Source organism: Schistocerca cancellata, chromosome 2 (genome assembly GCF_023864275.1).
Source record: "Schistocerca cancellata isolate TAMUIC-IGC-003103 chromosome 2, iqSchCanc2.1, whole genome shotgun sequence".
Taxonomy (NCBI): Eukaryota; Metazoa; Arthropoda; class Insecta; order Orthoptera; family Acrididae; genus Schistocerca; species Schistocerca cancellata.
Window position 1 is genome coordinate 707,741,787 of NC_064627.1, and position 24,377 is coordinate 707,766,163.

A 24,377-nucleotide genomic window follows, 5' to 3' on the forward strand; every position below is an offset into this window, starting at 1 on the left:
GGCATGAAGTCGACATTCCAAAACATCCCACAAGTGTTCTATAGGATTCAGATCAGGAGTTTGTGCAGGCCAGTCCATTACAAGGATGTTATTGTTGTGTAACCATTCCACCACAGACTGTGCATTATGAGCAAGTGCTCGATCGTGTTGAAAGATGCACTCGCCATCCCTAAATTGCTCTTCAACAGTGGGAAGCAAGAAGGTGCTTAAAACATCGATCTAGACTTGTGCTGTGATAGTGCCACACAAAACAAGGGGTGCAAGCCCCCTCCATGAAAAACATGACCACACCATAACACCACCACCTTTGAATTTTACTGTTGGTACTACACACGCTGGCAGATGACGTTCACTGACCATTCACCATACCCACACCCTGCCATCAGATCGCCACATTGTGTACCATGATACACCACTCCAAACAACGTTTTTCCACTGTTCAATCATCCAATGTTTACACTCCTTACACCAAGCGAGGCGTTGTTTGGCATTTACTGACATGATGTGGGGCTTATAAACAGCTGTTCAACCATGAAATCTAAGTTTTCTCACCTCCTGCCTAACTGTCATAGTACTGTCAGTGGATCCTGATTCAGTTTGGAATTCCTGTGTGATGCTCTGGGTAGATGTCTGCCTATTACACATTACGACCCTCTTCAAACGTTGGCAGTCTCTGTCAGTCAACCGACGAGGTCGGCCTTTATACTTTTGTTCTGTACATGTCCCTTTATATTTCCCCTTCACTATCACATCGGAAACAGTGGACACAGAGTTGTTTAGGAGTACGGAAATCTCATGTACAGGTGTATGACACAAGTGACACCCAATCACCTAACCACGTTCAAAGTCCGTGAGTTCCGCAGAGTGCCCCAGTCTACTGAGGTCACTGATATGAACTACCTGGCAGTAGGTGGCAGCACAATGCACCTAATATGAAAAACATATGTTTTTGGAGGTGTCTGGATCACATAGTGTATTTTCACTGTTCCTCTGATTAAAATTTTGTACCCTTACTTATTTCAAATGCTGGTAGTTCCACAAGGTATCTGTAGGTTTTCATATTAACAATACTAGATGTGCTTATGGTGAAACCTGGAACATGAACTCTGTAGTTAAAATGTAGCAAGTACTAGTAATAGTAGTAGTAGTAGTGGTGATTAACTGATAAGTGAAGTATACTTAGTGTGCCCTGCTATGTGTGAGGTGTCATTGTCAATTTGTCTTGTCATTGTGTTATTGAAAGGAAAATTTTAAGTTGTTTAATATTTAAACCATAATCTTGTAATGCATGGTGTTGCTTACTACCCCATGGGTGTGTCTATTTCATCACAAGATCCACTGATTTTTTAAACTGAAAATCCTGCATTCTTTTCTCATCTTTCTTTGCAAGATAAACTCCTGGTGAAAGAACAAAAACCAACCCCAAATCCATCTTATAGAAAATTCATACAATTTTCCAAACACAATGGTGCAATTCAAAACTGTGGTTAAGTGGCAGCGTAGTAAGGAAAAAACTTTTTTGTTTTTACCAAGTACTATTTGGAATGGATAATTATGGTTCTCAATGGCATAAGTGGGGAGTAGCTGAAGACAGTCTTCAAAATTTGCTTTCAGAAGTTCAAAAGTATGAAAGTTTCATTTCAAACATCACAGCAGTGTTAAATAAATCAGCTACACACAGTAAGAATTGACCATGCTCTTTCAAAAGCAACACCTCTGGAAGCTTTGAAACAGACAAGAGTTACCTCTTCAAGGTCATGAAGAATCTGAGGTGTCAATAAAGAAAGAGAATTATTTCAAACTTTTGGATTTCTTGGCAGAGGTAGTCCATCATATATGAAATATCATTTAGCATCTGATGGTGTATTTAGAGGCACTTCCTCTGACACACAGAATAAATTCACAGTTTGCATTACAGATGTTGTTAAAGAGCCCTTTTCAAACAATGGGTTTCTCAGCTAGAAGTCAGTAACAAATTAGGATTGTGATGTTGAAAGGAGATTCATAATATATATGGAAAGATAAAAAATCTACTCACCAAGCGGCAGCAGAACACACACATAAAAGGTTACAAGCAGGCAAGCTTTAGGAGCCAGTGACCAGGCAGAAGGTTTGAAGGGGAAGGAAGAGGGTGAAGGAGGAGGACTGGAGGGATCTACGAAAAGGGGTGGATTTCAAAAAAATCACGCAGACCCATGGGTCAGGGGAGACTTACTGGATGGGATGAGAAGGAAAGACTGATTGTTGGGGACAGCACTGGAGGAGATTCATATGGTTTTACAACATATCTAAAGACTGGAGTGCATAGCCACTGTTCTGTTGCATGTGATATTGATAATATTGATAAAAATAAATTAAAGGAAGGTAGGAGACGAGATACTGGCAGAAGTGAAGCTGTGAGACTGGGCGTGAGTCGTGCTTCGGTAGCTCAGTTGGTAGAGCACTTGCCCGCGAAAGGCAAAGGTCCTGAGTTCGAGTCTCGGTTGGGCACACAGTTTTAATCTGCCAGGAAGTTTCATATCAGCACACACTCCGCTGCAGAGTGAAAATCTCATTCTGGAAACATCCCCCAGGCTGTGGCTAAGCCATGTCTCCGCAATATCCTTTCTATCAGGAGTGCTAGTTCTGCAAGGTTCGCAGGAGAACTTCTGTAAAGTTTGGAAGGTAGGAGACGAGATACTGGCAGAAGTGAAGCTGTGAGACCGGGCATGAGTCGTGCTTCGGTAGCTCAGTTGGTAGAGCACTTGCCCGTGAAAGGCAAAGGTCCCAAGTTCGAGTCTCGGTCGGGCACACAGTTTTACTCTGCCAGGAAGTTTCATATCAGCGCACACTCCGCTGCAGAGTGAAAATCTCATTCTGGAAAAAGAAATTAGTTTCACAAAAATGTGATGGCTGCAGTGTAATGACAGCGAAAAATTATGGTGTCCATTTTGCTGTGAAACAAGCATATCATTACGCTCTCTTTATCCACTGCTATGCGCATCAGTTAAACCTAGTTCTCGTATGCCTGTAAAAAAATTACACAATTAAAATTTTTGTGGCAAACCTATCATGATTTCATGCATTTTTAGCCGTTATAGTAAATAAATGAACTTTTGAGGGAAAAGGGATTTAAACTACCAAATCCTTGTGAAACAACATGGGATTTTCATTCATGTGTGTACAAACCATTAAGGTAAATTCACATTGTTCATCATGGCACCGTTACGTCACGGCACCATCACATCAGGGTGCATTTGCACTGTCCATCACGGCATGGCACGTCAAGTTAATTCAAGTCACACAATCTCAAATCACATGGCTGTCCTCAACTTATTTTTCACAGGGCTAGCAGTCTTCATAAGATGATTTTCAATTGTTTTCACACACAAAGAGCACATAAAAAATGTGGTAGCATATATATGTGGATGCTATAGTCCACATTTGTATAAAAATGACATTTATTGGAATCAAATGGTTCACAGCTTGCAGAGATAGCTTGTTATTAAAGAAGGAAGACAGGACTGCAAAACAATGCAAACAAGAGTGTGAATCCCAGAAATGTCATTTCATACACAATAAAAGGATCTCAAGGAAGAGGAATCTGCATTTTATGTTTTAGAAAGGTGAAGCACCAGGGTTTTTCATTTGTTACATCAAATTGCTCCCAGAATTACTAAAAGGAACACAATATTATGAGATATCATCATGTCCCTTGAAAAATTGGTCTGTTTAAGGTTAAGTTTAGTTACCAGTGCAGTAGAAATTTTTATGCAATGGTCATATCTCCCTCAACATCTTTCCCTTCACGATGTATAGGTTTTCTTCCCATCTTGTATTTGGCTTTTAACAGTTCATGTGCCTTATTTGTTAGCTAGTGAACCACATAAATATTGACAATTTTTGTTTGCAAAACTGTATCACACACAATCCAGATAGCCACTTAGCAAGTGAATAAGCTTGCCACTAACACATATTTAAACAAACAACTTTAATACTTTACCTGATGTGTTGTTGTTGTTGTTGTGGTCCTCAGTCCAGAGACTGGTTTGATGCAACTCTGCATGCTACTCTATCCTATGCAAGCTTTTTGATCTCCAAGTACCAACTGCAACCTACATCCTACTGAATCTGCTTAGTGTATTCATCTCTTGGTCTCCCTGTACAATTTTTACTGCCCACACTGCCCTCCAATACTAAATTGGTGATCCCTTCATGTCTCAGAACATGACCTACCAACTGATCTCTTCTTCTAGTCAAGTTGTGCCACAAATTCCTCTCCTCCCAATTCTATTCAGTACCTCCTCATTAGTTACATGATCTACCCATCTAATCTTCAGCATTCTTCTGCAGCATCACATTTTGAAAGCTACTATTCTCTTCTTGTCTAAACTATTTATCATCGTGTTTCACTTCCATACAGGGCTACACTTCATACAAATACTTTCAGGAAAGACTTCCTGTCACGTAAATCTACATTCGATGTTAACAAATTTCTCTTCTTCAGCAATGCTTTCCTTGTCATAGCCAGTCTACATTTTATATCCTGTCTACTTCAACCATCATCAATTATTTTGCCCCCCCCCCCCCCATCCCCAATAGCAAAACTCATCTACTACCTTAAGTGTCTCATTTCCTGATCTAATTCTCACAGCATCACCTGATTTAATTCAACTACATTAATTATCCCCATTTTGCTTTTGTTACTGTTCATCTTATATCCTCCTTTCAAGACACTCACCATTCCGTTCAACTGTTCTTCCAAGTCCTTTGCTGTCTCTGACACAATTACAATGTCATCAGTGAACTTCAAAGTTTTTATTTCTTCTTCATGGATTTTAATTCCTACTCCGAATTTTTCTTTTGTTTCCTTTACTGCTTGCTCAATATACAGATTAAATAAAATCAGGGATAGGCTATAACCCTGTCTCACTCCCTTCCCAAACACTGCTTCCCTTTCATACCCCTCGACTCTTGTAACTGCCATCTGGTTTCTGTTCAAACTGTAAATAGCCTTTTCTCCCTGTCTTTCACTCTTGTCACCTTCAGAATTTGAAAGAGAGTATTCCACTCAACATTGTAAAAAGCTTGCTCCAAGTCTACAAATGCTAGAAATGTAGGTTTGCCTTTCCTTAATCTATCTTCTAAGATAAGTCGTAGGGTCCTCAAGTTTTCCAACATTTCTACGGAATCCAAACTGCTCTTCCCCAAGGTTGGCTTCTATCAGTCTTTCCATTCATCTGTAAAGAATTCGTATCAGTATTTTGCAGCCATGACTTATTAAACTGATAGTTTGGTAATTTTCACACCCGTGAGCACCTGCTTTCTTTGGGATTGGAATTATTATATTCTTCTTGAAGTCCGAAGGTATTTCACCTGTATCATACATCTTGCTCACCAGATGGAAGAGTTTTTTCATGGCTGGCTCTCCCAAGGCTATCAGTAGCTCCAATGGAATGTTGTCTATTCCCGGGGCCTCGTTTTGACTTAAGGCCTTTCAGTACTTATTTGATGAATACTTCACAAAAAAAAGCATTGTGCCACTGTTGCAGCACCTGGTGGTTTGTCCATTCCTTTATAAAACATTACAAATGCCTGACAACATTCAAATAAATTCACTTACTAATCAGCTTCTACACACAGTACTTTTTTTCAATCCATATTGCAGCCATACTGCTATCCATTACATTGAAAAATATTAAATACGGTACTGATACAAATAAGAATCCACTTTATAAATGCAGTAGAGGGCAAGTAATTTTGTATGCTCATTTCATAAAATTCAGACTACTGTCTCACCTCTTAAATTAGTCTTTCATCATTTATTTTAAATTTAAAAAAAAGATGTAACAAAATGAAACAATTATAACAAATAACATACAACTGATGTCAACCATGAAACTCATGTCGAAAGGAAATATGGAGCCCTGAGCATGTCCGTGTATGGTGAGAAAATGAGCTTGGGGGTCGTGTGATCAAGAATGGACAGATGACTTCAGCTGTGAAAACTTTCTTCCCAAGAAACCTTGACAGTGCTGTGGCATGGAATGATGGGATGGGACAGCCAGTGTGGATGCCACCATTTTAAATGCACTGCAGAAGGAGGAGGAGGAGATTAGTGTTTAACGTCCCGTCGACAACGAGGTCATTAGAGACGGAGCGCAAGCTCGGGTTAGGGAAGGAAATCGGCCGTGCCCTTTCAAAGGAACCATCCCGGCATTTGCCTGAAAGGATTTAGGGAAATCACGGAAAACCTAAATCAGGATGGCCGGAGACGGGATTGAACCGTCGTCCTCCCGAATGCGAGTCCAGTGTGCTAACCACTGCGCCACCTCGCTCGGTGCACTGCAGAAGGTTTTGACAGGATATGACTTGATGTGAATTGACAGACACTGTGAATTGGTCTTCATTCTTCACTATACAGACTGAGATGATGATGGTGATGATGTTTGGTTTGTGGGGCGCTCAATTGCGTGGTTATCAGCGCCCGTACAATTTCCCAACCTTTACTCAGTCCAATTTCGCCACTTTCCTGGATGATGATGAAATGATGAGGACAACACAAACACCCAGTCATCTCGAGGCAGGTGAAAATCCCTGACCCCGCCGGGAATCGAACCCGGGACCCCGTGCTCGGGAAGCTACAGACTGAGAGCAACATTTAATGATGTTATAAACAATGAAGGGTGGAATGATAATTTGTTACATCAGAAACTGGGCTAAACAGTATACTGGATGATAAAACTTTGCTTTTTCTACTGCAGTTGTACAGTTCAATTTTGCAGCATACAAGTATCTTGTTTGACATCTTGCAAAGTAAAACTGTGGACATAAGATGATATAAGCTTGAAATTGAAAACTGCATTAAAGAAAGACTAAGATGTGAGGAAATTTTTCTGAAATGCATAGTGGAAGCCGAGAGCTTTATAAATTCAGCAGGAGTATCTGAAATTAATTTTAATGAAACAGAAGCAAGTATTAAGAAACTGAGAAGGCTAGTATTTGAAATAATTGACACAGTAATAGTAAACATGGAAACTAGATTCCAGAACTTTCACGAAAAAGATTTTACAGTGCTTGTAAATGAGAAAAAGTTCTCAAGTTATAGTAGACCAAACAATTTCCCTCTACGTGAAGTTGAAAAACTACTTAAAATATATCCTTTCTTTGACAGTGAAAAACTGAAAGGCGAACTTACATTTATTTACAGTAGTCAGGATAAACGTCTACAGTCTCTGGACCTCATTAAATCCATTATAAACTATGGATTAAAAAATGTGTTCCCTGAATGTAGGAAATTACTGTCAATGGTTTTTGCAATTCCTGCAACTATTGCATGTTGCAAAAGAAGCATGAGTACATTAAAACACATTAAAACCTACCTTTGCAACACAATGACAAATGCCCGCATCTCGTGGTCGTGCGGTAGCGTTCTCGCTTCCCACGCCCGGGTTCCCGGGTTCGATTCCCGGCGGGGTCAGGGATTTTCTCTGCCTCGTGATGGCTGGGTGTTGTGTGCTGTCCTTAGGTTAGTTAGGTTTAAGTAGTTCTAAGTTCTAGGGGACTGATGACCGTAGCAGTTAAGTCCCATAGTGCTCAGAGCCATTTGAACCAATGACAAATGACAGACAGTCAAACTTGTTGATTTTGGTTACAGAGAAGGGTATTGTGAAATCTTCAACCAACCGGCAGGATTTCATACCTTGTGCCACCAATGTTTATGCCCAGAAAATGATCAGGAGGATAGAAATAATTCATAAAAAGATGTAACTGCATTTTTTTGTGTTATTTCTTTATTAATGTGAAGCTGTTTAATATTTTTATGCATTTATTTATAACAAAATCTATAGTAGTTTCAATCCTAGTAGAAATATGTAACTAAGTTACTTTTGCAGTATTTCTATTTTACAAATTTTTGTTATAAGAGTTTTTTTTCCAAATTTGTAATTCCCAGCTTACCATGCAAAAATAACCATGCTTTGCCACTGATCAAGAACAACATCATAAAGTGTAGGAACCCGAAACACTAGTGAGATTATATGATCTTCAACTGTGTTTAAAATGCAGCAAGTGTGCACTTGCAAATGATCAATATTTTAATTAGACTCTTTCTATGTAGCATGTGGCAATGCATTCACCTCAATGCCACATGTATTTTATGAAGCACTGGAAGTATTATGAATACACACCATCCTGATCACAACTCAATAGCCAAAGAGTTCGAGCATGATCAAACACATGTATACATGCACAGGAGAAATAGAAAGAGACTACTATGTGAAGATTTATTTTCACTTCAGAAAATATAAATAATCAATTCTGATCTTGCAGTTTTTATTGCAAGGAAGAGTAATGATGAACAATAATACCATATAGCAGAGACACTTATTTGCTGAAATGCACAACAAAAAGGCTATCAGCCAATGAGGCCTTTGTCAAAAAACAATATTGTGAAAAGGAAAGTTGCTACTCGCCATAGCAGAGATGCTGAGTCCCAGATAGGCACAATAAGAAATCTGTTACAAATAAATAAATCTTTCGGACAGAAGACCTTCATCAAAAATAGACCCCCCCCCCCCCCCACACACACACACACTTAGGTGAACACAACTCACACACACGACCACAGTCTCAGACAACTGAAACCATACTGCGAGCAGCAGCACTAGTGCATCATGGGAGTGGCGACTGGGTGGGAGTAAGGAGGAGGTTGGGGTGGGGAGGGGGAAGGATAGTATGGTAGGTGTGGTAGACAGTGTAGTGCTGCAGGTTAGATAGAGCCCCCTCAGAGAGGGAGGGGGAGGGCAGCAGCAGAAAAGGGAGAAGTAAAAAGACTGGCTGTGATGGTGGAATGATGGCTGTGTAGTGCTGGAATGGGAACGAGGAAGGGGCGGGATTGGCGAGGACAGTGACTAATGAAGGTTGAGGCCAGAACAGTTAAGGGAACTTAGGATGCACTGCAGGGAAAGTTCCCATCTGTGCAATTGAGAAAAGCTGGTGTTGGTGAGAAGGATCCATATGGCATAGGGTGTGAAGCAGTCATTGAACTGAAGGATGTCATATTTGGCAGCGTGCTCACCAACAGGGTGGTGCACTTGTTTCTCAGCCACAGTTTGTTGGTAGCCATTCATGCAGACAGACAGCTTGTTTGTTGTTATGCCCACATAGAATGTAGCACAGTGGTTGCAGCTTAGCCTGTAGATCACATGACTAGTTTCAGAGGCAGCCCTGCCTTTGATGCGATAGGTGATGTTTGTGACCGGAATGGAATAGGTGGTGGCAGGACGATGTATGGGACAGGAATTGCATCTAGGTCTATTACAGGTGTATGATCCATTAGGTAATGGGTTGTGAGCAGGGATCATGTAAGAATGGATGAGTATATTGTGTCAGTTTGGTGGGTAGCAGACTCATTTCAGGTCATGACGAAAGGTAGTCTAAACCCTGGTGGAGAATGTAATTCAGTTGCTCCAGTCCTGGGCAGTACTGAGTTATGAGGGGAGTTCTCCTCTGTGGCCCAACAGTGGGACTTTGGGAGGTGGTGGAAGATAAGGCATGGGAGATTTGTTTTTGTACAAGGTTGGGAGGATAATTATAGTCTGTGAAGGCTGTTCAGTATATTTCAAGGGGCACCACTCGTCACTGCAGATGCAATGACTATGGTTGGCTAGAGTGTATGGAAGGGACTTCTTGGTATGGAATGGGTGGCGACTGTCAGAATGGAGGTATTGCTGGTGGTTAGCATGTTTGATATGGGCAGAGGTATTGATGCAGCCATCCCTTTGAGGTGGAGGTCAACATCTAGGAAGGTGGCTTGCTGGGTTGACTAGGACCAGGTGAAGCACATGGGGGAGAATTTGTTGAGTTTCTGGAGGAATGTTGATGGGTTGTCCTCACTCTTGACCCAGATCGCAAAGATGTCATCAATGAATCTGAACCAGGTGAGGGGTTTAGGATTGTGGGTGTTTAGGAAGGATTCCTCTAGATGGCCAATGAAAAGGTTGGCATAGAATAGTGCCATGCGGGTGCTCATGGCTGTACCCGATTTGTTTGTAGGTAATGCCTTCAAAGGAGAAGTAATTGTGGGTGAGATTAGAAATGAGGTTGTTAGTTTGGAATCCGTTGGATGACATTGGGAAAGGGGGCATTAGGATTGTTAGTGTAAAGGGAAATGGCCTCAATAGTGACAAGCAGGGCACTGTGTGCTAAAGGGACAGGAACTGCGGAGAGTCAGTGGAGGAAATGGTAGGTATCTTTTATATAAGAGGATAGGTTCTGGGTAACAGGTTGTAGGTGTTGGTCTACGAGAGCGAAGAGTCTCTCAGTGGGGGCACAGTAGCCAGCCACAATAGTGCATCCTGGATGGTTAGGTCTATGGACTTTAAGAAGCATGTAGAAGGTAGTAGTGTGGGCAGTGGTAGGAGTGAATAGAGAGATGGAGTCCACAGAGAGGTTCTGGGATGGGCCTAAGGATTTGAGGAGTGATTGGAGATCCTGCTGGATTTCTAGAATGGGGCCACTGTGGCAAGGTTTGTAGGTGGAAGTATCTGACAACCGGCGGAGTCCTTTGCTAGGTAATCCCTGTGGTTCAAAACAACAGTGGTGGAGTCTTTGTCAGCAGGTAGGAGCAGGCTCTCATAGACCAACACCTTAAACCTATTACCTGTAACCTACCCTCCTTCATAAAAGATACCAACCATTTCCTCCACCGACTCTCTACAGTTCCTGTCCCTTTACCACACAGTGCCCTGCTCATCACTATTGATGCCATCTCCCTTTACACTAACATTCCTAATGCCCATGGCCTTACCGCTATTGAACACTACCTTTCTCAATGCCTGATTGATTCCAAACCAACAACCTCCTTCCTAATCGCTATGACCTGCGACTCAGCATCTCCGTTATATAGTGAGTGGCAACTTTCTTTTTCATAATATTGTTACATTCCATCCTGGATTTTCCAGGAACATAGGGAACAGCAACTACCCTTTTCATTTATAGTTACAGTCCATTCTGGATTTTCCATTGTTTGAACAATAATACCTTTACTGCATTTTTGTAACTTCAGAAATCCCTTAGCAATACAAGATGGAATCATATGACTGACATGGTGAGAAAACTGGAGATAGAGTATAGAGGGAGACGAGTAATTTACATCATCTACGACAACCAAATGACAGTAATACAAGTGAAAAATCAAGAAAGGCAAGCACCTGGCAAGAAGTTTGTATAGCTATACTGACACTTGTTATCATTATTGTTTAACTTGAAATAAGTTACTGAAAATATTAAAATAAGAAGAAAATTGTATGGGTAACAGATGTCAAGACTAGGATTCATAAATAGCTTATCCCTTCTGTCCCAATAAGAAAGACATCTCAACTCTTGTGAGGAATGGCAAGATGAATAATGTCCCACTCAACATTATAATTAGGGAAGGGCCAGTAAAAGAAGTTAAATAATTTTACCATGTTGAAAACAGGTATCCATAAGGCATCCAAGGCAAGGAAGACATTAGAAACAGCAAGTGAGTGCAGATGTAGTCAGCAGACAATACTTACTGTTATTCAATACTGATACAGAGCCAAAAAACAGAGAAAATTCTCCTAGTCCTTCTAGCATCTCTTCATTTCCATACTTTGTCATTTTAATGTATGACACATCTTAGCCAGAAGAAGCGAGAAGTTAATGGGATATGTACTTTGGCATCTTGGAACAGTTAAACTGACTGCAGGTTGAGTAGCAAGAGGAGAAAATAAAGTGACAGACAAAAAATGAAATATGTAAAACAGAATGCCAAAGATATTGTGTGTAGAAGTTATGCAGAGCTGAAAAGTTTAGGAAAAGAGAGAAAGAGATGCAAGACAATATCACACAGCCAAACAACTGAGGACTATAAAAGAATCCACTAATCAACAAAGCAAATTCAGAGTCATATTACAGGCAGTTAATATGAGGAAATATTTATAAGTTGCTATTATTATGGCTAAATGTGGTCCATAGAAATAATAATCATCAGATAACTGACCAATATGTCTGGGCTGTAAGACACCTCATTCTGCATCTTTCATTTCTTGGTGCCACCTTAGCATTTCTCCATGTGAAATATGAAATATATTTGGTGTATGAGCGAACAATACCATCACCTTTTGACATGATCCAGCCAAAGCTAAAAACTTAGGTTGGAAACATGAAACAAAAATCACAGAAACATTGTAAGAGATATGGCAATGAGTAAAATGAGCTAATACAAAACCTTTGGAGCACCAAGAACGCATCAGACAAGGTACGAGTAAGCAACATCAGTACAGAGTGAGACAGTGGGTCTTACTAGTAAATCCTTATTCCAAAAAGATTAAACCAAAAGATTCTTAGCAAAGTTTCAGGGACCATATCAGGTAGTGGAGGTGACTTCACCAGCATATGTCAAGTTACAGTTACCAATCAAATTGTCAGCATCCCACATCAGCCAGATAAAACCTTTTAAGGGTACCATTGATGCATTACCATAAGCACTTTTGCCTTTACCACAGAAAGAGAAGCTACCTAGTTGGACAAAATGAACACACAATGCACCATATTGTGATGTTCGCTTGCTTTATTTTTTTCATTGATAACCCTCAGTGTCGACATACTGCATTGTTATACTGGCTGAAAAATGGCGGATGGAAGTTCAAAACTGATGATGTACCTGACAGTTGCACAGTTGTGTTCCACAATTCTTTACTTTCACTGTTCAGAATCCCCCAATATTACACAGTTATATGGCCAGTTCACTATTGGTACATTTAGATAAGCCTCATTAATAGCTTGCAGACAAACATCAGCATGCTGCTACATTAGTTTGCTTTTAACATCTATGAGCAGTAAAAACCTATCCACACACATGGCTTAGCACTTTCCTGTGAAAGTCAAAGGTCCCGAGTTTGAGTCTTGGTCCAGCACACAGTTTTAATCTGCCAAGAAGTTTCATATCAGTGCACATTCCACTGCAGAGTGAAAATCTCATTCTGGAACCCCCCCCCCCCCCCCCCCCCCAGGCTGTGGCTAAGCCATGTATCCGCAATATCCTTTCTTCCAGGAGTGCTAGTTCTGCAAAGTTCACAGGAGAGCTTCTGTGAACTTTGGAAAGTAGGAGATGAGGTACTGGCAGAAGTAAAGCTGTGAGGACGGGGCGTGAGTCGTGCTTGGGTAGCTCAGATGGTAGAGCACTTGCCCACGAAAGACAAAGGTTCCAAGTTCAAGTCTCGGTCTGGCACACAGTTTTAATCTGCCAGGAAGTTTCAGGTTCTGTCATTGTTTTAACACAACGACCTATTGGTGTTACACTAATTTCACTGCATTATTGTTACTCTAACTGAAAACCCATCTGAAAATTGGCTGTGGACTGACTGTCTCAGGACCACAATTTGGGCCTTTATATATTCTCACAATAATAGGTACTGAAACTATACATTGTTCGAAGTTTAATTCACAGAAATTACAAGTAAAAGAAACTCATTCACTTAACTGAATACATAGAAAAAAGTCCTCCTTTTCGACAGTTACTTCCAACACAAAGGATGGGCCGAATTATTTGTTTAAATGATGAAATTAACAGATATAGTTATACAAACAATACTTCTGACAAACCTGGTAATTATTTTGGAATTAATTAAGGGCTGGCTTTGCTAAAATGTTTTTGAATGGAGCCAAATAAATACTTCAAGAATCCTAGTAGTTCTTCTTCCAAATGTTTATAATTAGTATAGAATTTATAGTTGGTTATAAGTCAAGAACAGAATCTAAGTCACAAAACAATTACTGGTTTCACCCTATAACAAAGGTATTAATTAGAATCTAAGTCACAAAGCAATTACTGATTTCACCCTACAGCAAAGGTATTAATTAGGAACAGTCAAAATAAATCAGGAAAATAATTACATACACAAAATTAGATCTGGTGCTGTATTGCTTAAGACTGAGGGCCAACCTTTCTCATAAAAACACAGATAATACTCATGTATTTTTATGGTAGTTAGGCGAAAATGAAAATAAAATGAATTTAAGGAGGCAGATGGCAAAACAAGAGAGGAGGTAAAGAAATCCCAGCTTGTTTCATCATACTATGAACTCATGTCTAGGGATACATAGTAGAGTATCGGGTTATATGTGTTTAACTTTATGTTAGGTTAACCAGGATATTAAAAGATGTACAACTTTGCTTCCGCCGTTTGCCAATAGGTGGCGACAACCGTAAGTAGCGGTCGAAAGAGACAAATCACAGATGTCAGGCAGTTAGCTTGGACATTGGTCAACATAACCTCATTCAAACATTAGTTGATTTGTGTCTGAATCATTAAGCTGTACTAGACTGAAAACGTCAGTTTACATGCCTAATTCTCATCATTTGTGGGAGGTGTTACTGTTTTGTTTCAATATGAAGAAAACAGTGGCTGAGTCTCACTGAATGCTCTCAAGTACAAATGGGAAGGATGCTATTAGTGAAAGAACATGTCATGAGTGGTTTCAACGCTTCAAGAACGGTGATTTTAACATTGTAGACCAGCTAAGTGGTGGAAGAGAGAATGTTTTCGAAGATGCAGAATTGGAGACATTGCTGAATGAAGACTCGCATCAAACTCAAGAAGAATTGGCATGGTTAGTGGGAGTGACAGAGTAAGCCATTTCAAAACATCTCAAGGCTACGGGCATGATTCAGAAAGAAAGAACTTGGGTCCCATGTGAGCTGAAACCAAGAGACGTTGAACGGCATTTGTGTGTTTGTCAACAGTTGCTTCAGAGGCAAAAACGGAAGGGATTTCTGCATTGCATTGTGACCGGGGACGAAAAATGGATTCATTACGATAACCCTAAATGCAAAAAATCATGGGGATATGCCAGCCATGCTTCCACATCGATGGTCAGACTGAATATTCAGGGCTCCAAGATCATGCCCTGCATTTGGTGGGACCTCCTCAGCGTTGTGTATTATGAGGTGTTAAAACCAACTGAAACAACCACAGGTGCTCGTTATTGAATGCAATTAATGCATTTGAGCAGAGCATTAAAAGGCAAATGGCCACAACACAGTGAGAGGCACGATAAAGTGATTTTGCAGCACGACAACGCTTGACCCCACGTTGCAAAAGAGGTCAAAACGTACTTGGAAATGTTAAAATGGGAAGTCCTACCCCACCTGCCATATTCTCCAGACATTGTTCCCTCTGACTATCACCTGTTTAGATCTATGGTGCATAGCCTGGCTGACCAACACTTCCAATCTCATGAAGAAGTCACAAATTGGATCGATTCTTGGATCGCTACAAAAGATGAACAATTTTTTCAATGCAGGATTTGCACAATGCCCAAAAGATGGGAGATAGTAGTGGCCAGTGATGGAAAATACTTTGAATGATATATGTGTAACCAATTTGTTTGATTAAAGCCTTAAATGTTGGTGAAAAAATGGTGGAAGCAAAGTTGTACACCTTGTATTATTTTTGTTGGTATGCCATACTGTGTGTCGCTTTCTTTTGAGATACACCTTGCTGGTAAGGAGAAAGGAGATTCATTATACTTCTTTTCTCCTAGGAGTGCTGACAGTCGATGTTCAAAATACTGTCATGAGCATAGTGTTCTTACACATATGTGAGGCAAATGTGACTAAGAAACAACCCTTGAACTAAGACATATTATTGTTACTTTATGCAGAAGCTGCAAGACAGCGAGATCCTGGATTTTTTATTTTCACTGCCAGATAATCCAGAAGAATTGGACATTGAAGCTGATGATGATGATCTAAAGGAGGTTTTCTCATCTCATAATCATTTGTCTACTCCAAGCACACCATTAGAAACATGGACACATAATTATACGGAACAGATTTTCAACAACGACGTGCAATTAGATTCGTTGTTAGATGAAAACATCAGTGTTGCGAGTGAAAGTGGAGTGAATTTTGAGCAAGATGATGAAACTGGTGAATTTACAGATTCTCACTGGGATGATGATGTAGCTCACTTTGAAGAACTAAATTTACCCTCAGTGTTCGACCCAAAACCAACAGTAAACTTTGCTTTGGCAGACAATGAACTTGTGTATTTTGAAAAATTGTTTGAGGATTCGATGATGCAACAGATCTGCTTTCAAACAAATTTGTATGCCAAACAGAAGAATAGTGCACAGTGGAGGGAACTCACAGTTCAGGAACTAAAAGCTTTTCTGGGTATGATCACAGTAATGGGTATTCATCAATTACCTGAAGCAGCCAGTTACTGGAGCTCAGACCCATATCTAAATGTAAATGCAGTATCGAATGTTATGACACTTGCTCGCTATAAGAAAATAATAGAGAACCTTCACTGCAATGATAATTTGTTTCAGCCAGCAACAAACGATCCTGGTTATGACAAGTTGTACAAAATCTCAGCCCTACACAAAAACTGTTTGAAAGTATATCACCCTTCTACTTCACTTGCAGTTGATGAGTCAATGGTTGCATTCAAACAAAGAACAAGCCTGAAACAGTACATGCCCATGACACCTGTAAAAAGAGGTTATAAAATTTGGTGCCTTTCTGATGCAAACACAGATTTTATTTCAAATTTTGATGTCTACACAGGTAAATCTGCTGCCAGTAGAGGGGAAATCAAAGATTGCCAAATGTGTGAAAGAGTAATGCTAGAACCATTTTTTAATTCCAATAGAACTGTGGTTTTTGATAATTTCTTTTCAACATTTAGACTAATGAAGGAACTGAGAAAATGGGGCCTTTATAGCTGTGGTACCGTCAGAAGAAACAGAAAAGGCCTACCTCCAATTTTGGCGGGTAAATTACCAAGTCTAAACTGTGGAGAGTTTACATTTGCTGTCAAATCTGGTGTTGCTGCTGTTAAGTGGCAAGATAGCAAAGCAGTCTGTCTCCTTTCGACTACACACAATCCTAAAGGTGTTGTATTCATCAAAAGAAAATTGAAAGATGGATCCACAATCAGCATTTCATGTCCTGAAGTAATACTATGGGTGGAGTAGATCGTTTGGACCAGCTAAGAGAAAGGTATATGGTTGGCAGGCGATCAGTAAAATGGTGGCACCGACTGTTTTATTTTTTTGTTGACTTAGCCATCGTCAACTCTTGTGTACTATTTTGACCGTCAAGACGAAACGTAAACCAGCTGTCATTTTGAATGAGACTAGCAAGGCAGTTGATAAATGGATTTTCATCAAGAATGAAGAAGGGCCCATCACCTGCTTTCTGTTCTAGCAAAAGAGGTGTCACTGCAGTACCACAGGAAGTAAGGCTTATGAATGTCGAGTCTCATATTCCCAAGAAGCAAAATACCAGGAGGTGGTGTAGGTTTTGCAGCACAAAATACACTGAAAAACGAACAAAATATGTTTGTTCATCCTGTAACATGCCACTTTCTATTTCACCTTGCTTTCCAAAATTTCACTCAATGTAAGTAATATTCAATAAGTAGCAAAATGCATTTTTTTGTTGTAAATAATAAAGTATACCACATGTTTGCATATTGGCAAAAATGAGTTACATTTAATTTCCAATACATTGATGTTAAATACTGGTGCAAATAAGCCTTGTTCATAAATTTTACACTAATTTGTAGTAACTTCATTGTGAGGAAAATCGGTTCCAGAAATGATCAGTGGGACATATGTGTCCCGGTTTTTTTTTTTTTTTTTTTTTTTTTTTTTTTTTTTTTTTTTTTTTTTTTTTTTTTTTTTTTTTGAGAAAATGGTTCAAGTTAAAAATTATTCAAAGGCATATTTGTAATTCTGACCCAAATAAGACTCTGTAACAGCTGAGGTACCTTAACAAATTCTAAAAAATGGGTAAAAACCACAAAAGTGTTAATGTTGTGGTGTTTACCATGAAGAGCACAACACAGCTTAAGTTTTAACGTAGGCTGCAGAATTCATAGTGATCCCATGCTCAGTAAAGTCCACCAATAACACACCATGCATGTCCCAGAACACTGTTACAAGTCCTTTCCCAGCAGAATGAGTCATTTTCAATTTTTTCTGCACTGGGGAACCAGCATGTTTCCACTCCACAGAGGCCTGCTTGGTTTCAAGCACGTAGTGGTATGCCCATGGCTCATCATCAGTGATCATTCCTTTCAGAAAATTATGCCATTCCGTGGCATAATGCCTTAAGTGAGCCAAGCTTGTCATCATCCACTGGTTCTTGTGGTTGTCTGACACCCAGCGAGCACAAACATAACAAAGTTCCAATGTTTCACGAACAATATCATACACTGCACTATAGGAAAAGTTGAACTGCTGTGATAAGGCTTGCAGTTGCACACAAGTCATTCAAAATTTCTCTCTCAATGGCTCCATCATTTTGTGGGGTTGCAGCTGTTACCAGCCGCATAGAGTGTGCAAATCACTAAGGTGCACACGGCCCTCTTAGAAGAATGCACACCATCTGGAGACACTGCAATGGTCCATAAAGCCTCTTCAGTCACACCATACATGGCCCTGTTATGCATCGAGATAGTATGGAAACAGAAGAGTAAAACACTTTCTATGTCTCCACAGCCCAGCATTGCTTCAGTGTAGGGATGTGTCAACACAAGCCAGCTGGAAGGTGTAAATATTTCAACACGGTTAGTCAGTCACTAACAGTGTGACATGGACACTTCTGTGTTGCCTGCAAGTGAACTCAGCAGAAAAGTGTAAGATAAATGCACACCAAACTGCCTTCGTTGCCCTCATAACATTAAGTAAGATGCATTAGATAGGATCCAACAATACCTTTCAGGGACCTGATGGAGCATTATTGTACTGAAACAAACCCATTGAGCTAATGTAGTAGGGCTAGAGAATGCTGACCACTCATAATAAATTGTGCCAATTCAGTCATTATGAATGATTTCTCACGGCAAGGTGTCTCCTCAATTCAATATAAATATCCTGACCAGCTAGCTTGGAAGCAGTTATCAGTAGCATCAGTGGTATCCATGTCATCTTCACTCTATTCTCTGATTATCCAGGGTGTATATGCAGACAAGAAAAAAAATTCCCAGATATATCCTGGATTTCCCATTTAAAAATATGCTTTTTAACAGTTAAAATACACTTTTCCAATGTTAAACAATGTGTTTTGGAAACATCTTTGAAGTGCAGCAATATGTACACTGCATATTTTCTTATTACAGAAGTATAAATACAAGTTCCACCAAATACTGCCCATTAGTTTCCAAAGCACTGAAATCAAGATTGCAATGTGCTTTTGCCAGCCAATCGTAGCTCACGTCATGTGATCTTGCCAGCCAAAGACAGCAGATGTGCAGAGCATAGGACACATGATGTAGTAAGCCAATAGCAACATCATTGTTAAGTAGCATGGACACACAAAACAGGAAAAGTTTAAAATTAATACACATACAGTATAGTTACAAGGAAAGCTAAGTTTTCACATATGATATTGATCTTTTTTTGCATTTGTTGCCCTTTAATACATATCAGTCACAAATGTGCTAGTAAAAGTGTAAGTAATGACATAAATGATTGGCCTTCTAGGCCCAAAATTTTCTAGTGGCTGGTCCTGAAAGTGTTAAGTTTTGAAAGAGAATCAAACACTCTGGAACTTCAGAAATTCATTGCACATTCTAACATAACATAATTCGTTCTGTGTAAAAGGAAATTTACTTTGAAAGTACTGCTTCTCATATCACCATTCGCAATATTTTCCCGTGAGCTGTTAGAAATAGGTTCACTGAACAGTTGCTGGAAACCACCAGAAAACAGGCGTTACTGTGCATGCACAACTACAGTCATGTAGGAAGCCTGTACTAGATGTTTCCTCTGCTCACACTATTTCTGTTTGGAAATTCATGCGTAGTGGGATATCGCTGACAATGTGCAGCACTGCGGCATGTTGCTCAGAGGAGACATATGAAGCTGTTATATTTAGTGCACCTGTTTTATCATATCCTATCCAAACAAGGAATGTAAAATAAAGAAACAGCCCCATGGCATAATATTCATTTCAAAACTAGACTCTGTAACTCAAAGTATCCTAATATTTTGCTATATGGTGACTTTAATATAGATTTTTTTTTTTTAAATCAGGACTCTGCAATACTGTTATGTAGCATTTCCAATCAGGTTTACATCTACACAACACTGCAAAAAGCTAGTAAGAAAGAATACAAATTTCTTGCAAAAGGAAAAAAAAACAACTATATGTATACACCAAAACTAAGGACAGTAAGTTTTTCATGGCTTTTCCAAATGGTATAAAAAATTAATGAGGTTATCTGAGAATACAGGGAACAGTATAACTGGCAGTTTATAGCCTACTCCAGGAGCAAATATAAAAGCCTTGTAGGGAGTTGCAATGATAAAACATTAGTCCATACTTTTCTGAAAAATGGCATTCTGCAAATTTATGATGTAAACAACACGAATTAAGATATAATGTCAAGCCTACAGGAGGCACCTGACGAGCATTGAAACATGTCTTGTGATCAATAAAACATTATATTTCATGAAAGGTAGATTTGTAAAATTCTGCTGAAGCTGTCAATATATGTGAAACAAAATGGTTTATTCAATATTTCTGACCAAATTTGTTGCTTAGACATCTACAAACGAACATCTGCATAACATAGGTATATAACATTAAGAGATCTTGTAATTATGTCATAAAACAAACATCCCATCAGACAATACTCCAAGAGCACCTGAATTTTTTAAACCATGCTAAAATGCATAATTAAGCTTAAAGTGCACATTTGTATCACCAGATTCACACTGAAGTAAAAGATTAGTAAAAGCCAAATTTCTTGGGCCAACAAAATAACTTCATTGCTCTGACAGATGATTAATACTTGACTGCCAACAATGTGGAAATAAAAAAAATTAGAAAACTGAAACTAATATACCCTGTGAATGTATTTTAATTCAAATGATAGCTACCAGCCACAGAAAACAGTTTTGTTTTCATTTGACATGAGAGCTGTAAATGAAGAGAAAACAGCAAAATCATGAAACTTGGAGACTAGATGGCATACAAGTCCCGCTAACAAACATAATAAATGAGTACTCTGATTTATTCCCAGAGTACCTAAAGCATGTACGAATGGTCCCGCACTTAAGAAAGGTAATGCGGGATGCAATAAAAACTACAGATCGGTTTCACTACTGTCTTAATTCTTGAAAATAATTGAATCAATCATGAAAGAGGAAATAATAAGTTGAATAATCAAATACAACTTTTGTAAAGAAGCTGAGTTTTGTTTATAAAATGGGAGAAGTACCATATCGCCCAACACAGACTTCACAAAAATGGTACATGAGCTTCTTGATAAGGTGACTGTGATAAGGGCATTTTCTGACTTGTCTAAGGCTTTTGACACTGTCGACCATAAACTACTACTAAGCAAGCTAGAAGTGGTGTAAGAGGAATGGTAAACGAGTGATTCCAACCTTACTTGGAAAACAAGATGCAAAATTTGGAAACAGTTCACCCACCTACTGATAAATTTGTAATAAAACAACTGTCAAACAAGAAACAGACAGACATGGGTCTTCCTAAGGATAGTGATTTGACAGTGTGTAATAAATTAATGTTGGACATAAAGAAAACAAGCAGTACGTACCCCAGCACAAAGAGGGGGAAACACTCTAGCACACTATGCATAGATTATAAATTTATAGACCGTGTAACAAACACAAATTTTTAGGGATGAACTCTGATTGTCAGCTAACATGGAAGGAACACACTGACACAAAGAATGCCATCAGTATGTTATGTTCTTAGGGTGTTGGCATCAATTTGTAACACCCAATGTCTTGTGGTGACATATTAAGGCTACGCGCACCCAGTTTGTAGCTATGGGACTCTTTTCTGGGGATTGAAGGCACAAAAACCAGGACAGTTTTTAAAATGCAGTAAAGGACCCTAATAATAATAACAACTGGAAGTAGTAGATGGGCTCATTGTAAAGATCTATTTAAAAAGAAAAATGGCCATCCTTACTGTGCCATGTAAGTACATCTACCAGTCTGTGGTGCATATCAGGGAAAACATTACTAAATACTTCACTAATAGTTCTATACATAATCATGAAACAAGAGCCAGTTTGGAATTACATTTACCAAGAGAAACTACAAAAACTCAAAACAGCATTTTATACCTGGAGATAAAATTCTATAATAAGTTGCCAAAGGAAATGAAAAAGATTACTAAAATATGTCCATTTAAAAAGGTAGCTCACATCTTCTTCATAGTTAATGTATTCTACACAATTAATGAATACTTAGAATAGTGGGTAATAGTGAAAAGGGGATAACTACAACATCTTGTCATATTTCAATGCATGATCATAGTTTACTGCTTTCACAGGGGGTTCATGTGTCAAGATGTAAAACGTATGATAGTAATATCTGCTGACTCAGTTTTTCAAGTGGACTGAGGAGCATACTTGGATAGCACAGTATGGATTTGATGCAAGGGACACAACAGCATCTTCACAGTTCAGGAGTCGTCAGCTGGCATCCATCGTATGTGTTGCAATGAAGAACAGAGCTATGTTTTACATTATAAGTTACCAGAAACAGTCCAGGAGTCATCACGGTCATCCTTGGACTGCGCAGCAAAGAAGAATAAAACTGTGTTTTATACTACAGGTTGCCTGAAACAAACTGTGTGTAAATCAAGGTACATTATACAATAGGGACTTACCAAACGAGGCAGTGCAGCAATTAAGATGCTGACCTCATACTCACAAGGATGGAATTACTCTGCCTGGTCATACTGAATTGGGTTTTCTATGGTTTTCCTAGCTCACTAATGCAAATGCCAGGATGGTTCCTTAATCTAGGCCACCTATCCCATCCACGTGTCCTATCCATATAAACTAACTGTCCTATCCTCATGAAGCATGTTATGTATTGAATGTGTTGTATATCTTGGCCTACTGATATGTATCGTATTACCTTGACAAATCTTATACCATTGTGAAATGGTCTTTAGATAAATGAAACAAATGGATAAAGTATAGATGTATACTGAAGCTGCCTTCACAGTAATTAATCAAAAGCATTTTGAAAGTTGAAAACCAATTCTGACCCTTAGTTGACATGTTAAATTTGAAAATTCTATTGTCGAATGCTCTTAATCTACTTGTGGAAGCAAGATTTTTAATTTATTGTCTTCAAATAATAGAAGGATATAACACTCACGTACATTCACAAACTGTTCAATAGTTTCTTCATACAATGAATGTTCTCCAAAATAAAAAGTTTTGATTTCTTTGGCAACTTCATGTGCTACATCACTACTATTATCAATATTCATATCCAGTGGTATCAACCTTTTGAAGTCATTTTCAATTTCTTCCCTTACTCTCACATTCTGTATAACATCTGTAAAAGAGAAAAATATTCTGTATAACTTCTTTAGAAAACAATATTTATATTGAACACAAAAATTAAATGAAAAATGGGTAATTCAGTTCATTTTCTTACCTTTAGCAAAGGCTATTCCCTCATGTGAATTCAGACCAACAATGAAAGGAACTTCAGAAAATGAACATCTTTTTATCAAGGTCTTTGGTTCATCAGGAAGTACTGCACTGTAACCAGCAAACTTTGGTTCCACACATGGGACAAATGGGAAAAGTACATCTCTCCGTTTCTCCTGTTTTAGGTAAAAGTTTACTTCATTGGAAAAAATATCCAATAATATTAATCAAAACCCTTATAAAGATGCAACAGTGGTAAATCCATGATAGTATAGTGACAGTATTATAGAAAGGATGTCAATTCCTCATCATATAGAAGAGACATTGAGTTGCAGACAAGCACAATAAAAAAGACAGCTATAAATTTGAGGTATCAGCTGAAAAAGCCTTCTTCTTAAGTAGAAAACACACACACACACTCACAAAAACCACTGTCTATGGCTGCTGAGGCCATGGTGTGTGTGTTTGTGTTTGTGTGTGTGTGTGTGTGTGTGTGTGTGTGTGAATATGCATGCGTTTTCTATTTTAGACGAAGGTCTTTTGGCCCAAAGCTCAGATGTATATCTGTCCTTTGATTGTGCCTGTCTCTAACTCAACATCTCCTCTCTATGGTGAGTAGCAATCTATCCTTTTCATAAAATTGTTCTTACAAAGATACTGTTTAAAAATACAAAATGTACAGTGAGATCTAAGTGACCTACATTATTAAGTTTACTGAATGATTAGACTCAAAGTATTGATCTATTGTTTAAATGAAAACCAAATATAATTCACACAGACACAGTTTATGTGAATAATTTAAGGATTATAACACTATGATTAAATATAATACAGGGGACTTGGTACAGGATAAAAGACAACATATAAGAACAACAGCAAAACCTGCACAAAATATTTTATTACTTGCACAATTTCAAAACA

General features: G+C 38.8%; 1 protein-coding gene across 3 annotated transcripts in view; it reads right to left on the bottom strand.

Moving 5' to 3' along the window:
- The window catches only part of LOC126162505 (venom carboxylesterase-6-like), a 189,550-nt gene that overhangs the window by 62,629 nt on the left and 102,544 nt on the right, over positions 1-24,377 (bottom strand). For all 3 annotated transcript variants that reach the window (XM_049919052.1, XM_049919053.1, XM_049919054.1), the window contains exons 6-7: positions 23,461-23,632; positions 23,180-23,358 (exon numbers count right to left, since the gene is read on the bottom strand). In XM_049919052.1, the coding sequence (XP_049775009.1) occupies positions 23,180-23,358; positions 23,461-23,632 (351 nt within the window). The remainder of the gene's footprint in view (positions 1-23,179; positions 23,359-23,460; positions 23,633-24,377) is intronic.